The sequence below is a fragment of the Hemiscyllium ocellatum genome, chromosome 5 (assembly GCF_020745735.1).
Source record: "Hemiscyllium ocellatum isolate sHemOce1 chromosome 5, sHemOce1.pat.X.cur, whole genome shotgun sequence".
Lineage (NCBI taxonomy): Eukaryota > Metazoa > Chordata > Chondrichthyes > Orectolobiformes > Hemiscylliidae > Hemiscyllium > Hemiscyllium ocellatum.
The window spans coordinates 122,963,247-122,979,151 of NC_083405.1; the positions used below are offsets into that span (position 1 = coordinate 122,963,247).

The 15,905-nt window shown below is 41.8% G+C and overlaps 1 protein-coding gene across 5 annotated transcripts in view; it reads left to right on the plus strand.

Annotated features, from left to right (window-relative positions):
• The window catches only part of kmt2ca (lysine (K)-specific methyltransferase 2Ca), a 590,636-nt gene that overhangs the window by 245,939 nt on the left and 328,792 nt on the right, over positions 1–15,905 (plus strand). For all 5 annotated transcript variants that reach the window (XM_060825139.1, XM_060825142.1, XM_060825140.1 and 2 more), the window contains exons 9-10: positions 1,758–1,929; positions 6,492–6,606. In XM_060825139.1, coding sequence (XP_060681122.1) covers positions 1,758–1,929; positions 6,492–6,606 — 287 coding nt within the window. The remainder of the gene's footprint in view (positions 1–1,757; positions 1,930–6,491; positions 6,607–15,905) is intronic.

Genomic DNA, 15,905 nt, shown 5'->3' on the forward strand with positions numbered 1-15,905 from the left:
TATAAGCACATTCTAAATTCTGCTCCAGCTTTGAGTTTCATACCCTAGTTTATGGTCCAGAACTTTAGAAATATGGCATTCAACAGGTACAACTGTCAGGAATGGGCTTGGATTGAAATCTTGTGTTAAATATGTAATGAAAGTTGGCTGCAGATTTCAACAAGGTATATTTAAAAAGAACACTCAAATTGCTTTTGATGAATGGATTAGTGGTGCTGGAAGGGCACACCAGTTCAGGCAGCATCTGAGGAGCAGCAAAATCGACGTTTCGGGCAAAAGCCCTTCATCAGGAATAAATTAAGGACTTTTGCCTGAAACGTCGATTTTGCTACTCCTTGGATGCTGCCTGAACTGATGTGCCCTTCCAGCACCACTAATCCAAAATATGGTTTCCAGCATCTGCACTCATTGTTTTTACTTTGCTTTTGATGAATAATGTAAGCACCGAGCCAGTGGACTGAGAAACTGGATCACTACTTTCTTTTGAAGTCAGATGGTTTTGGGGTGTCAGAATTCAACCCTCAACATTTTACTTACCGATTTCCAAACTCTGCTTTTGTTACCAATTTCAATTTGATGTGCAGCTTTTGCAGAAGCTTAATGTAATGGTCAAATCTGGACTTTTATTTTTACTCCGCCATGGTGCCTTTCTTCTTTTCACAGTTTTCTTGGAAGCCACAGGCATCTTAGCTGGACAATATATTTCTTGTTAAAATTTATTTTCTGTATGAATACCGTAGTAGCCATGCTTTGTGTGTAATAAAGTGATGATTGTAGGATTTTATTGCACAGCGGGCAATCTGAGCAAAGTCCTATCATATCCTCACCCAACTTCAACATTTAGTCTACTTCTTTCAAAACATTTGGAGAGAGGAATGGAAATCCAGATATGTTTTCCTCTTCCAGAGTGTACAGCCTTAAAAAAATTGACTTCATTGTAATATTTCAATGCACACCATATCAACTAATTAAACACAGGTCAAATATTAAATTCAGGACTCCTCTTTTCTATCCAGCTCTATAACACTGGAAGATATTTGAACAGAAACAGGCCACTCTGCCTTTTGAGTCTGTTTCACCATTTAATGAGATCAACACTGATCTGATAATGCTCAACTCCACTTTCCTGCCTTTTCCCCATAAAACTTGATTCTCTTATTCATTAAAAATCTTCCTCAGCTTTGAATACACTTTATGACCCAGCTTCAACAGCCCTTTGCAGTAAAGAATTCCACAAATTAGCTACCTTCTGAGAAAATAAATTCCTCCTTATCTCTGTCATAAATGAGACATTTCCACAAGTTGATACAACTTTTCCACCGTACCCTGTCAAACTCCATTGAGTACAGGTTCAACCTACTCAACCCCCATGAGACAGTCCCTCCATGCTAGCAGGCTAGACATTTCTTGATACATTTTCTGCCAACTGATCTGTGAAACAAAACTGCTGAAGGTAAGAGGTAAGTTTCTGATTATTTTCATATGTTGAGAAATGAAAAGTTGCTAAATGTTGAGTTCTCTGTTTGGTCGATTTGCTAAAATGCCTTCATATATAAGGTTAAAAATTTTTAAACTTTCTACACCCCAGTTCAACATCTCCAAATCATTCACTTATAAGGACTTGTATGCATCCTTGTCCATATTTTGGAGACACGGGTAACCACTGAAATAGAAATAACCTCAACTTCCTCTTGATTCAACTCATTATGACCTCAAATGTCAAACCAAGTAATTTTTATGAATAATTTGTTCTTCAGCCAAGGAAGAGGTAAATTGTGCTGTATGCGACAGTCCAGGCGAACTTCTAGACCAGCTTTTCTGCACTAGCTGTGGACAGCATTACCATGGAGCATGTCTAGACATAGTTGTGACCCCTTTGAAACGGGCTGGGTGGCAGTGTCCAGAATGCAAAATTTGCCAAACCTGCAGGTAAACTCCATATTAAAGACTTTATTTTTAATGTGGGTGAACACGTTTAAGAACAAAAATTGTTTAACATGGATCACATCATAAACTCTGTAATTGTATACAATGAAATAAAACAAGGAGCAAAGGAGCCAATTTATTCTAAGTTAGTTGGAGATAAGTATGTTAAAATACAAGTGTAAAGTTGAAGATTTTTTTTACTTAGGCCCTTGCTTTATAATCTTTTAGTTAGAAGAATGTTTCTTATGACTCTGTACAAGACAAAATATGTAGCTTTATTTTAATGTTCATTCTCATGTATTAACCTTTCAATGTTCAAGTTTCTACATTGAGTGAAATTCCGTACTACAAGAACATTTGCAGCAGTAGTTGTAATAGCTGTTCAAAGGAATAGGTGTTTTTAGTTTGGTATCTGCAGAAACAGAGCTTCTCATCTGTCATTTATATTGATGCAGTCAATAAGTATGGACCTGTAAAAAATATAGATGGATACAGGACTACCTGCCCTCAGTTTCCATGGTTGTCATTTGTAACATTTCTTAAAGTGGAAGAATAAGCACAATTTTTTTTATTGTTCGAACATTTTCTTCAGAGTTCAGTGCAAGTAGCAGTTTGTAAAGTTTTGATTAATTTGTTATTGGGAATTGCCCAGTAGCACTATATCCCAAAGTCTCTTTAAAAATGATGGGACTGACCGTGATGGGCAGTAAATGCTGGTCTCGTCTGCAACACCCACATAAGATCATAATTATTAGTTGAAATAGATCATTCAGCCCATCAAGAAATTCAACGATGGCTGCTCTGGCAATCCTCAATTCCACTTTCCTACTTAATTTCCCAGAATCTAGGACAGCTGCCTTTTGCATTTAAGAATGCAGATCTAATGCTTTCAAGAAAAAAGCTCAGATTTCTAAGATATGAAGACTTCTAGCTTGTATTTTTTAATATAAATCCTCTTGATTGCTTTTTTTTTATTGGTCTGGAAATGTTTTTTAATTCATGAAATGTGGGCTTCAGTTGCAAGGCTAGCATTTATTGTCCATTCCTCGTTGACCTTGAGAAACTGTCTTCTTGAACCACAGCAGCCATTTGTTTTAGGTACAACAATGTTGATTGATATCAATGTTGAAAATGTCAATACTTAAGATGTTTCATTTCAAGTGATGGTTCAAGCTGGGATGAGTGTTTGTAATCAACAGAGGACAGGGATCCTGCTCTGAAGCTGTTAAACTCAAAGTTGAGTCCTAGAAGTTGTAAGGCACCTTAACAGAACTAAGAAGTTTTCCTTCCAACTTGCATTGAGCTTTGTTGGAATGCTGCAGCAAGCCTTGAGGACTGAAATGTCACTATAGGAGCAAGATGATTATTGAAATGGCATGCAACTGGAAGATCAGGATTATTCTTATGGTCAGAGCTGAGGTATTCAACAAAACAGTTGCCCAATCTGCATTTAGTCTCGCCAACATAAAGGCGATCACATTGTGAACTGCCGTGTCTTGTCTGCATCTTGTTGGTTTTGCTCACAGCAGCTCAAATCCATTTTCTCCTTTTCACACTTAATCATTTGCACTTGTTTTATAACTGCATTACTCCTTTACTGGCTTTTCTTTTCCTCTGGCCACCCTTGCCACTTGTTCCTCCTTCCATTCTGTCAGTAGCATTAAAAAAACATTTTCCAGTTCCTTTTGGTTGTGAAGTAGTCATATCAGATTCAAAATGTTAACTCTTTTTCTGTCAACACAGGTGTTGCCAGACCTGCTATGTTTCTTCAGCATTTTATTTCTCTTTATTGCTGATTTCCACCAGTCTTTTGGATTTGTTTGAGTGGAGAACTGACCAGGTGGGTCCTCTGTCCATGAAAAGAGGACAAGTCCAACTCGGTCAGTTGCTGCTCTGTCAGTTTGTTCGTGATCAACAGCCAAATGATGGAAAGAGTCATTGACAGCACTGACAGGTGGCACTTGCACAGGAGTAACCTGCTCATTGATGCTCAGTTGGAGTTCTACCAGAACCACATGGCTTCTGACCTCATTATACCCTTGCTCCAAGCTGGACAGAAGAGCTGAGTTAAGAGTGACTGCCTTTGACAAATCAAGTCAGCACACTACTGCGTATGGCTCCAAGGAGTCCTAGTAAAACCATCACTCCCAGACATTAAATGGCATTATCAATGTGGAGCTCCCTACTATCAACATCCCAGGGTTACCATTGACCAGAAACTGAACCTGCTATATAAATACCATCACTTCAGGAGCAGGTCAGACTAACATTTTTGCAGCAAGTAACTTGCCACCTATCTCCCTAATATTTATCTGCCACCTGTTAGGCATAGGCAGGATTGTGATGGAATGCAATGTGATGGGTGCAGCTTCAACAACAGTTCACAAGCTTCACGCCATCCAGGACCAAGGGACTCCCTTAATTGGCATCATCTCCACCGCTGTCGGTATTCACTATTTTCACCACCAACATGCAGTGGCAGCAGTATATATCATTTGCAAGATGGACTGCAGTAACTCACTAAAGCTTCCTAATAAGAACATTTCAAGTGCTTCTACCATCTAAAACGATGAGGGCAGACTCCTAGTAGCGCTGCTATCAGGACAACACACCATGTTGATTTGGATCTATAATGCCTTTCTTTCATTGATCCTGCGTCACAATTCAGGAACGACCTTCCTACGAGCATTATGGCAGTTCCTACACCCACAACTGCACTGGTTCCATAGCATTTGGGGATGGGTAATAATGCAGGCCTAACTGGTGTTTCCCACATCTCATGAAGGAATAAAGAATAATTATATCCAGTGACAATGGAAAAGATAATCTTGTCAAATTCTTTGATTTTTGTTCAGCTTTTAATATATCAGCTGAATTTCGGGTTGTTATAGACCGTAGGTGCAGGAGTAGGCCATTCTGCCCTTCGAGCTGCACCACCATTCAATATGATCATGGCTGATCATCCTTAATCAGTAATCTGCTCCTGCCTTATCTCCATAACCCTTGATTCCACAATCCTTGAAAGCTCTATCCAACTCTTTCTTAAATGAATCCAGAGACTGGGCCTCCACTGCCCTCTGGGGCAGAGCATTCCACACAGCCACCACTCTGGGTGAAGAAGTTTCTCTTCTTCTCTGTCCTAAATGGTCTACCCCATATTTTTAAGCGGTGTCCTCTGGTTCGGCACTCACCTATCAGCCTCCAGAGTGTCCAATCCTTTTATAATCTTATACATTTCAATCAGATCCCCTCTCAGTTTTCTAAACTCAAGGGTATACAAGCCCAGTCGCTCCAGTCTTTCAGTGTAAGGTAATCCTGCCATTCCAGGAATTGACCTCGTGAACCTACACTGCACTCCCTCAATAGCCAGAATGTCTTTCCTCAAATTTGGAGACCAGAACTGCACACAGTACTCCAGGTATGGTCTCACCTGGGCCCTCTACAGCTGCAGAAGAACCTCTTTGCTTCTATACTCAATCCCTCTTGTTATGAAGGCCAGCATGCTATTAGCCTTCTTCACGACCTGCTGTACCTGCATGCTTACCTTCATTGACTGGTGTACAAGAACACCCAGATCTCTCTGTACTGCCTCTTTACCTAAATTGATTCCATTTAGGTAGTAATCTGCCTTCCTGTTCTTGCCACCAAAGTGGATAACCATACATTTATCCACATTAAACTGCATGTGCCATGTATCTGACCACTCACCTAACTTGTCCAGGTCACCCTGTACTCTCCTAACATCCTCCTCACATTTCACCCTGCCACCCAGCTTAGTATCATCAACAAATTTGCTAATGTTATTACTAATACCATCTTCTATATCATTAACATATATTGTAAAAAGCTGTGTTCCTAGCATTGATCCCTGCGGTACCCCACTGGTCACTGCCTGCCATTCCGAAATGGAGCCGTTTATCACTACTCTGTTTCCTATCAGCCAACCAACTTTCAGTCCAAATTAGTACTCTGCGCCCTAATTTTGCTCACTAACCTCCTATGTGGGACTTTATCAAAAGCTTTCTGAAAGTCCAGGTACACTACATCCACTGGAATTCCCTCGTCCATCTTCAGAGTTACATCCTCAAAAAATTCCAGAAGATTAGTCAAGCATGATTTTCCCCTTCATAAATCCATGCTGACTCTGACCTATCCTGTTACGACTATCCAGATGTGTCTTAATTTCATCCTTTATAATAGACTCCAACATCTTTCCCACCACTGAGGTCAGACTAACTGGTCTATAATTTCCTGCTTTCTCTCTCCCACCTTTCTTAAAATGTAGTATAACATTAGCCACTCTCCAATAATTTGTGCTGTATAACAGTTTTGAGGAACGGTCACCAGACCTGAAACCATTAACTGATTTCTCTTCACAGATGCTGCCAGACCTGTTGAGCTTTTGCACTGACTTCTGGTTGTGTTACAAAATTTGTTTAATTGGCCTCATGACCTGTGTGGGTCTGAAAAATCAAAGTTCTTCCCAAGTTTTGATATCATTTGACTAGTGTGATCTTTTTTCCCCCCAAGGAAAATGTCTTGAAATATGTTATGTATCCTTTCAGGCATCCAGGCGATGACAGCAAAATGTTGGTTTGTGATATCTGTGACAAAGGCTATCACACGTTTTGCCTTCAACCAGCAATGGAGTCGATACCTACAAACGGTTGGAGGTGTAAAGTGAGTGATAACTTCAATCTGTTAACATCTGTCTATTCATTTGGACCGTTCATATTGCAACTGACCCACCAACAAATGATAAATGCTTGTGACGCGTCTGGAAGCAACCGTATAATCTGCATATGTTTAGATTATGATGTATAGTATAACCTTTTTCTCCCCACCATCATGCCTGCCTCCTTAATGCAGTTTTGGTTTATGCAGTCAAAGCCATTGGTCTTAGTTATCTGTTCCACTGATGGTATCCAGACCTACAGTTAATGTGGAGTGACAGACTTGTGTACTGTCCATTTTGACCATATAACTGCATAAGCCTGTAGCTAGCTAGATAATTATTTAAAGAAATAGAACAAGTTCCAGTGACACATCATAGCCCAAGTGCAAAATCACTGAGGCCTAAGATGGAAGAGATGGTTTTCCCAGCCAAGTGAAAGCTGCCTGGAAGTAAATACAGACCAAAAGGAATTAGGAAAGAAGGGAGAGATGCAGAGGACAGGAAACTATAGGCCGTTTAGCCTGCCCTTGGTCGTTAGTAAGTTCATCATTAAGGATGAGATTGCGGAGTTCTTGGAAGTGGATGGTTAGTTCGGGTAGAGTTAGCATGCTTCATCGAGGGGAGATCATCCCTGACAAATCTGTTAGAATGCTTTGAGGAGATAATGAGCAAGTTAGACAATGGAGAGTCAATGGACGTGATCTGTTTGGATTTCCCGAAGACCTTTGACAAGCAGTTCCATAGGAGACTGTTAAATGGGATAAAAGCCCATGGTTTAGGGGAAAGGTACTGTCATCGATACAGGATCAGTTAATAGGCAGAATGCCGAGAGCAGGGATGAAATGTCATGATAGCATCCAACGACTGGAGTTCTGTGGGGACCAATTTAAAACCTCATGTTTCAACTATTCATGTTATACATTAATGATCTGGATGAAGGAACTGATGGCATTGTTGCTACGTTTGTGGATGGCACAATAATAGTTCAAGAGGTGGGTATTGTTGAGGAAACAGGTAAGTTGTTATTGCAGAAGGACGTGGACATGCTAGGCAAGTGAGCAAAGAAGTGGCAGATGGAATACAACGTGGGAAAGTATGAGGTTATACATTTCGGTAGGAAGAATAGAGTCATAGTCGTAGAGATGTACAGCCCCTTTGGTTCAACCCGTCCATGCTGACCAGATATCCCAACCCAATCTAGTCCCACCTGCCAGCATCAGGCCCATATCCCTCCAAACCTTTCGTATTCCTATACCCATCCAAATGCCTCTTAAATGTTGCAATTTTACTAGCCTCCACCACTTCCTCTGGCACCTCATTACGTACATGTACCACCCTCTGCGTGAAAAAATTACCCCTTAGGTCTCTTTTGTATCTTTTCCTTCTCACCCTAAACCTATGCCCTCTAGTTCTGGACTCCCCTACACAAGGAAAAAGACTGGTCTATTTATCCTATCCATGCCTCTCATGATTTTATAAACTCTATATTGTCACCCCTCAGCCTCTGATGCTCCAGGAAAAACTGCCCCAGCCTGTTCAGCCTCTTTATAGATAAAATCCTCCAAGCCTAGCAACATCCATGTACGTCTTCTCTGAACTCTTTCAAGTTTCACAGCATCTTTTTGAAAGGAAGTAGACCAGAATTGCATCCAATATTCCAACAGTGACCTAACCAATGTCCTGTACAGCCGCAGCATGACCTCCCAACTCCTGTACTCAATACTCTGGCCAATAAAAGAAAGCAAACCAAACACCACTTTCACTAGCCTATCTAACTGCGACTTGACTTTCAAGAAGCTATGAACGTGCACTCCAACATCTTTGTTCAGCAACATTCCCCAGGACCTTACCATTAAGTGTATAAGTCCTGCTAAGATTTGCTTTACCAAAATGCAGCATCTCGCATTTATCCGAATTAAACTCCATCTGCCACTTCTCAGCCCTTTGGCCCATCTAGTCAAGATCCCGTTGTAATCTGAGGTAATCCTCTTCGCTGTCCACTACACCTCCAATTTTGGTGTCATCTGCAAACTTACTAATTGTACCTCTTATGCTCACATCCAAATCATTTATATGTAATGAAAAGCAGTGGACTCAGCACCAATCCTTGTGGCACTCCACTGGTCACAAGCCTCCAGTCTGAAAAACGATCCTCCACCACCACCCTCTGTCATCTATTCTTGAGACAGTTCTGTATCCAAGTGGCTAATTCTCCCTTTATTCCGTGAGATCTAACCTTGCTAACCAGTCTCCCATGGGAAACCTTGCCGAGCATCTTACTGAAGTCCATATAGATCATATCTACCGCTCTGCCCTTATCAATCCTCTGTTACTTTCTCAAAAAACTCAATCAAGTTTGAGAGTCGTGACTTCCCACACACAGCCATGTTGACTATCTCTGATCTGTCCTTGCCTTTCCAAATACATGTACATCCTGTCCCTCAGGATTCTCTCCAACAACTTGCCCACCACTGACGTCAGGTCATTGGTCTCTCCTTCCCTGACCACCTTTCTTATGCAGTGGCACCATGTTAGCCAACCTCCAGTCTGCCAGCACCTCACCTGTGACTATCAATGATACAAATATTTCAGTAAGAGGCCCAGCAATCACTTCCCTAGACTCTCTCATAGTTCTTAGGTACGCCTGATCATGTCCTGGGGATCTATCCATCTCTATGCGTTTCAAGATATCCAGTACTTCCTCCTCTGTAATATGGACATTTTTCAAGATGTCACCATCTATTTCCTTACATTCTATATCTTCCATGTTCTTTTCCACAATAAATACTGAAGCAAAATACTCATTTAGTATCTCCCCCATTTTCTGCAGCTCCACGTGAAAGCCGCCTTGCTGATCTTTGAGGGGCCCTATTCTCTGCCTAGTTACCCTTTTGTCTTTAATAGATTTGTAAAAAGGCTTAAGCTATTTTCTAAATGGGCAATGGCCTCAGAAATCTGAAGCATAATGGACTTGGGAGACCTAGTTCAGGATTCTCTTCAAGTTCAGGTGGTGGTTAGGAAGGCAAATGCAGTTTTGGCATTCATTTCATGAGGGCTAGAATACAATAACAGAGATGTAATGCTGAGGCTATATAAGGTTCTGGCCAGACCAAGTTTGGAATATTGAGTGGTTTGGGGCCCTGTATCAAAGGAATGATGTGCTGGCTTTGGACAGCATTCAGAGGAGGTTTACAAGAATGACTCCAGGGATGAAGGGCTTCTCATATGAGGAGCAGTTGACGACTCTGGGTCTGTACTTGGAGCTTTGAAGGATGAGGGCTTATTTAATTCAAACTTAGAGAATATTAAGAGGCCTGGATAGAGTGGATGAGGAGAAGATGTTTCCACTAGTAGGAGAAAGAAACACTCAAGGGCACAGCCTCCGAATGAAAGGATGAAGGTTTAGTATTGAAATTAGGAATTTCTTCAGCCAGAGGTTGGTTAAACTGTGGAGCTCATTATTATTGAAGAAGGCCAAGTTTTTGATTATACTTAAGACAGCAAGGTTCTTGTTTAATAAGGGGATGAAAGGTTACAGGGAGAAGGCAGGACAATGAATTTGAGAAAGATATCAGTCATGACTGAATGGCAGAGCAGACTCGGTGGGCCGAATGGCCTAATTAATCTCCAAGCTTATGGTTTTGTGGTCTATGTTAAGTTGTTAAAAGAGAACTATGAATTATTTTGTGTACTTCTGGACTAGGGAATGCAAGTGCTCCTTTGAGCTTCCCCTGCTGCAGACTGTTTTCTGTGAATTTGGACTTTTGAGGATGCCTATCAGGAAAACTTGCACATACAGAAATCCATTCTGAGTGAAGGCTGGAAAGGCCAGGCACTAATTCCAACTAGAAAATTGGCCGGCCATTCTCTGACTGGGCTTCTCTACTTCTGTAGAATAGGCCTGTTTCTCACAATGCAGCATTTGCATCTGGTATTAGTTTCAGCTGCTTACCATCATGTCTGTAGAGATCTTTCACTCTGTTAAAAATCTGTATCAATAGAAAGTTGAATGACTGGATAGATTTTATTTTAAGATTCTTCATGAATGTACTTGACTAAATTTAGTAAAGGAGAGAGAGCAGAAAATTGTGTAGAAATTTGGTGCAATATTTGTTTGCCTTCAATATTTTGGCCATCAATCTCTTCCTCTTGACCACCTCTGATATCCCAGCTAAAACCATTATGTATAAAATCATTGGAGAATCCCTACAGTGTGGAAACAGGCCCTTCATGTCCACATCGCCCCTCCGTTCAGGCATGGGGAGAATGTGCAAACTCCACACAGACAGTTGTCTGAGCCTGGAATCTAACCCAGGTCCCTGGCGCTGTGTGGCAGTAGTGCTAACCACTGAGCCACTGTACCACCTCACGGTGTAATTATTTTTCAAAAGTAATGAAATATGTTTTCCCTTGTCCAGAAAATTGTCCTCTACCTGTTGAACAAAAATAGTTCAACCTGGAAGACTGCTGTTTAGGGCTTGGGACTCCAGTTTTCAACCCTAAGGCTTGTCCCTTCTATTTTTAGTTCCTGTTTGACTTTGATACATTTCCTGCTGGCTGAACATGCTCTTAACTATTTGGGATCTGTTATGGACTTAATCTTATTGCTCAGCGCTAAATGTGCTTGAGCATTATTTGCCACAGCACAAGCAGTTGGGAATGATTGCTTTGCAAGTTTGAAAGTTAGATGGTGATTCAAAGCCTGTCTTCCTTGAGCACTATATTCCTTCAAATTCCCAAATTCAATTGACTACATGTCAGAATGCTATAACACGTGTTTCGTTAACGTAATTGACGAATTGGGGACACTGTTTCTAAAGCACAAACTTTTAAAATGTACGTTGGCTGTAATGTGATTACATCACCAACACTTCAAATGCTGTTTCTAAAGCAGGAATCTTTTATAACAGTTGCACAAGAGTGCAACCGTTGCGTTATGGAAGAACTGCCTGTATTTGTTTCTCAATATTGAAGTCAAGAATAATGATATTTTTGTCCGCACTAATAATTTAAATTGGTACAGTGTCTTCTGTGAAGTGTTCCATGGTTATTCTGGAGAGGCAGTGAACAAGGAGCAAAGCATTAAAGACAATTCATAGAATTGTTATGGTACAGATGGAGACCATTCAGCTTAATGTGTTTTCACTGGCTCATTGAATGACCATTATGATTTAATGCCATTCTGTTGCCTTTTCTGCTTATTATTTTTTTTAAACTAGTGGAACATAGGCATCACTGGCTGGACCAGTATTTAATGTCTGTCGCTAGTTTCCCTTGAGAAGGTGGTGATGAGCTATCTTCATGAACTGCTGCAGGCCATGTGCTTAGGTAGACACACAATGCCTTTAAGGAGGAAAGTTAGGATTTTGACCCAATGACCGTGAAGGAATGGCAACATATTTCCAAGTCAGGATGGTGAGTGGCTTGGAGGGGAACTTGCAGATGGTGGTGTTCCCACGTATTTGCTGCCCTTATCCTTATAATTGGAAGTGGTCATGGGTTTGGAAGGTGCTGTCTGAGAATATTTGGTGAGTTTCTGCAGTGCATTTTGTAGATAGCACATAAATTAAATTACTTACAGTGTGGAAACAGGCCCTTCGGCCCAACAAGTCCACACCGACTCGCCGAAGCGCGACCCACCCATACCCCTACATTTACCCCTTACCTAACACTACGGGCAATTTAGCATGGCCAATTCACCTGACCCGCACATCTTTGGACTGTGGGAGGAAACCGGAGCATCCGGAGGAAACCCACGCAGACACGGGGAGAACGTGCAAACTCCACACAGTCAGTCGCCTGAGTCGGGAATTGAACCCGGGTCTCAGGCGCTGTGAGGCAGCAGTGCTAACCACTGTGCCACCATGCCGTCCATACTGTTGCTACTCAGCATCAGTGGCGGAGGGTGTGGTTGCTTGTGGATGTAGTGCTATTCCAGGCTGCTTTGTCCCAGATGGTGTTGAGCGTCATGAGTGTTTATTGGAGCTGCATTCATCCAGGAAAATAGGGGGTATTCCATCACACTCCTTATTTATGCCGTGTAGACAGACTTTGGGGAGTCAGGCAATGTTACTTAGAACATAAGAACCAGGAGCAGGAGTAGATCATCCAGCCCTTCGAACCTCTACACCATTCAGTAAGATCATCACTGATCATTTCATGACTTCATCTCCACATATCTACCCTCTCACCATAACCTTTAATTTATTTATATAAGTTATCTATTTTAGCTTTAAAACATTCCATTAGGAAGCCTCAGCTACTTCACTGGGCAGGGAATTCCACAGATTCACAACCCGCTGGGTGAAGAAGTTCCTTCTCAATTCAGTCCTAAATCTGCTCCCAAATTTTGAGGCAATGCTCTCTTGTTTTAGTTTCATCCGCCAGTGGAATCATCCTCTCTCCTTCTATCCTATCTATTCCCTTCATAATTTTGTGCTTCAGTAAAATTCCTGCCTCGTTCTTCTAAATTCCAATGAATATAATCCCAGTCTACTCAATCTTTCCTCATAAATCAACCCCCTCAATTCCAGAATCAACCTAGTGGAACTCCTGTGCACCCCCTCTCGTGCCAGTACATCCTTTCTCAAGTAGGGAGACCAAAACTGCATGCAATACTTCAGGTGTGGCCTCACCAGTACCCTGTATAGCTGCAACATAACCTCCCTGCTTTTAAACTCAATCTTTTTAGCAATGAAGGTCAAAATTCCATTGCCTTCTTAATTACTTCCTGCATCTGCAAACCAACCTTCTGTGATTCATGCATAAGAGCACCTAGGTCCCTCTGCACAACAGCATGCTGCAATTTGTTACCATTCAGATAATATTCCTTTTTAATATTATTCCTACCAAAATGGAAAACACATTTTACACTTGTACTCCCAGCTGCCAGACCTTTTCCCATTCACTTAAACTATCTATGTTCCTCTGCAAACTTTCGCAGTTTTCTGCACACTTTCCTCAGGACTCCTCGCCTTTGACATGCTCTTGTAGCCACTGGATTTGTATAGCAAGACCAGATCACTTCTGGTCAGTGGTCATCCCAAGAATATTGGTGTGGGGATTCAGTGAGGATAATACTGTTGAATGTCAATGGAAGGTTGTTAGATTTTCTCTTATTGGAGATGATCACTGAAATTTATTAGCGTGAATATTACTTGCCACTTGTCAGCTCAAATCTGGGTATTATTCAGATTTTGTTGCATTTGAGCATGGACGGCTTTAGTATCTGAGGAGCTGCGGATAGTGCAGAAAATTATGCAGTCATTGGCAAACGTTTCCACTTCCAACCTTATGATGGAGGGAGGGTAATTGATGAAGTAGTTGAAGATGATTGGGCCTAAGACACTACCCTGAGGAACTCCTGCAGAGATGTTCTGGAGTTGAGATGACACACCTCCTAAAACCACAACCATCTTCCTGTGTGCCAGGTGTGACTCCAAACAGCGAATGGTTTGCCCACTGATATACATTGATTCCAATTTCCCTAGGGCTCCTTGAATGCTGCACATGGTAAAATGCAGACTCGGGGGAAGAGGGGGAACCTACCAGGGGAAAGCTGCAGCGGCCAGGTCTCTGGGACTGTGTCTAGCTCTGTGATTCAGAATGGAAGTGGGGAGAAGAGAAGAACGATAGCGATAAGGGCTTCATTGGTTAGGGGAACAGACAGGCGAGAATGAGACTCCCAGGTGATATATTGTCTCCTAGGTGTCAAGGTCAGGGAAGTCTTGAATCGAGTCTGCACCATTCTTAAAGGGGGGAAGGTGAGCAGTCAGAAGTCATGATACACGTCATTATCAATGACATAGGATAATATTAAGGATATGATGGGAGGTGAGGACCTCAATTCAGTTGTTATCACTAAAAAGGTAGCGTTGAACAAACTTGGGGGTTTAAAGGTAGATGAGTCTGTTGGCATGCATCCCGTGCTGAAAGAAATGACAGAAGTTGTAGTAAATACGTTAGTGGGAATATACCAAAATTCACTAGACTCCAGGCAGCAAATGTCATGCTGCTGTTTAAAAAAGGGTGTCGGCAAAGGGCAAGTAACCATAGGCCAGTTAGCTTAACATCTGTAATTGGGGAAAACGTTGGAGGCTATCATTAAAGAAAATATATTGAGACATCTGGATGGAAAGGTATGCACCATGCAGATGAAGCATGGATTCAGGAAGGTTTAGTGAGTGGGTAAGGGTCTGGCAGTACAATGTTAGTAAATGTGAGGCTATCCACTTTGGAAGTAAAAATAGTAGAGTATTATTTCAATGATGAAAGATTGCAGCATGCTGTTGTGCAGAGGGACTTAGGAGTGCTCGTACATAAATAACTCAAAGTTGATTTGCAGACGCAATAGGTAATCAGGAAGGCAAACGGAGTCCTGGCTTTCATTGCTAGCGGGATTGGATTTAAGAGCTGGGAGGTTCTGCTACAATTGTACAAGGTGTTGGTGAGGCTGTGCCTTGACTATCGTGAGCAGTTCTGGTCTCCTTGCTTGAGGAAGGATATACTGGCTTTGGAGATGGTGCAGAGGCGGTTCAACAGGTTGGTTCCAGAGGTGAGGGGGTTACCCTTTGAGGAGAGGTTAAGCTGCCTGGGACTGTACTCATTTCGAATTTAGAAGAGAAAGAGGGGATCTTAGAGAAGCATATAAAATTATGAAAGGGATAGATCAGATAGAGGCAGGCAAATTGTTTCTACTGGTGGGTAAGACTAGGACTATAGGACATGGTGTCAAGGTTAGGGGGAGTAGAATTAGGCCAGAGATGCTTTTCCCAGAGAGTAGTGAATCTGGAATTTTATGTCCAAGGAAGCAGTAGAAGCAGCTTCATTAAATATATTTAAGACACAGTTGGGTGGGTTTTTGCTTGGTAAGGGAATTAAGGGTTATGGGGATAATGCAGGTAGGAGATGCTGAGACGATGGATAGATCAGCCATGATCGTAACGAATGGCCGAGCAGGCTTGGTGGGCCAAATGGCTTTTTCCTGCTTCGATCAATATGGTACTATGATGGCAAGGGCTATCACTCTCCCTTACCTCTAGAATTCAGCTCTTTTGTCCATGTTTGAGCCAAGGCAGTATTGAGGTAGGAAGCTGAGTGGCACTCGTAGAACCTTAACTGGATATCAGTGAGTAGATGCTGTTTGATCGCACTGTTGAGGACATCTTCTGTCACTTTACTGACCATGGGGCAGTAATTGGTCAGATTAGATTTTTTTTCTCCTTTTGTGTACAGGTTATACCTTGGGCAGTTTCCATATTGTCAAGTGGATGTCAGTGTTGAAACTGTACGAAGAGCTTGGCTA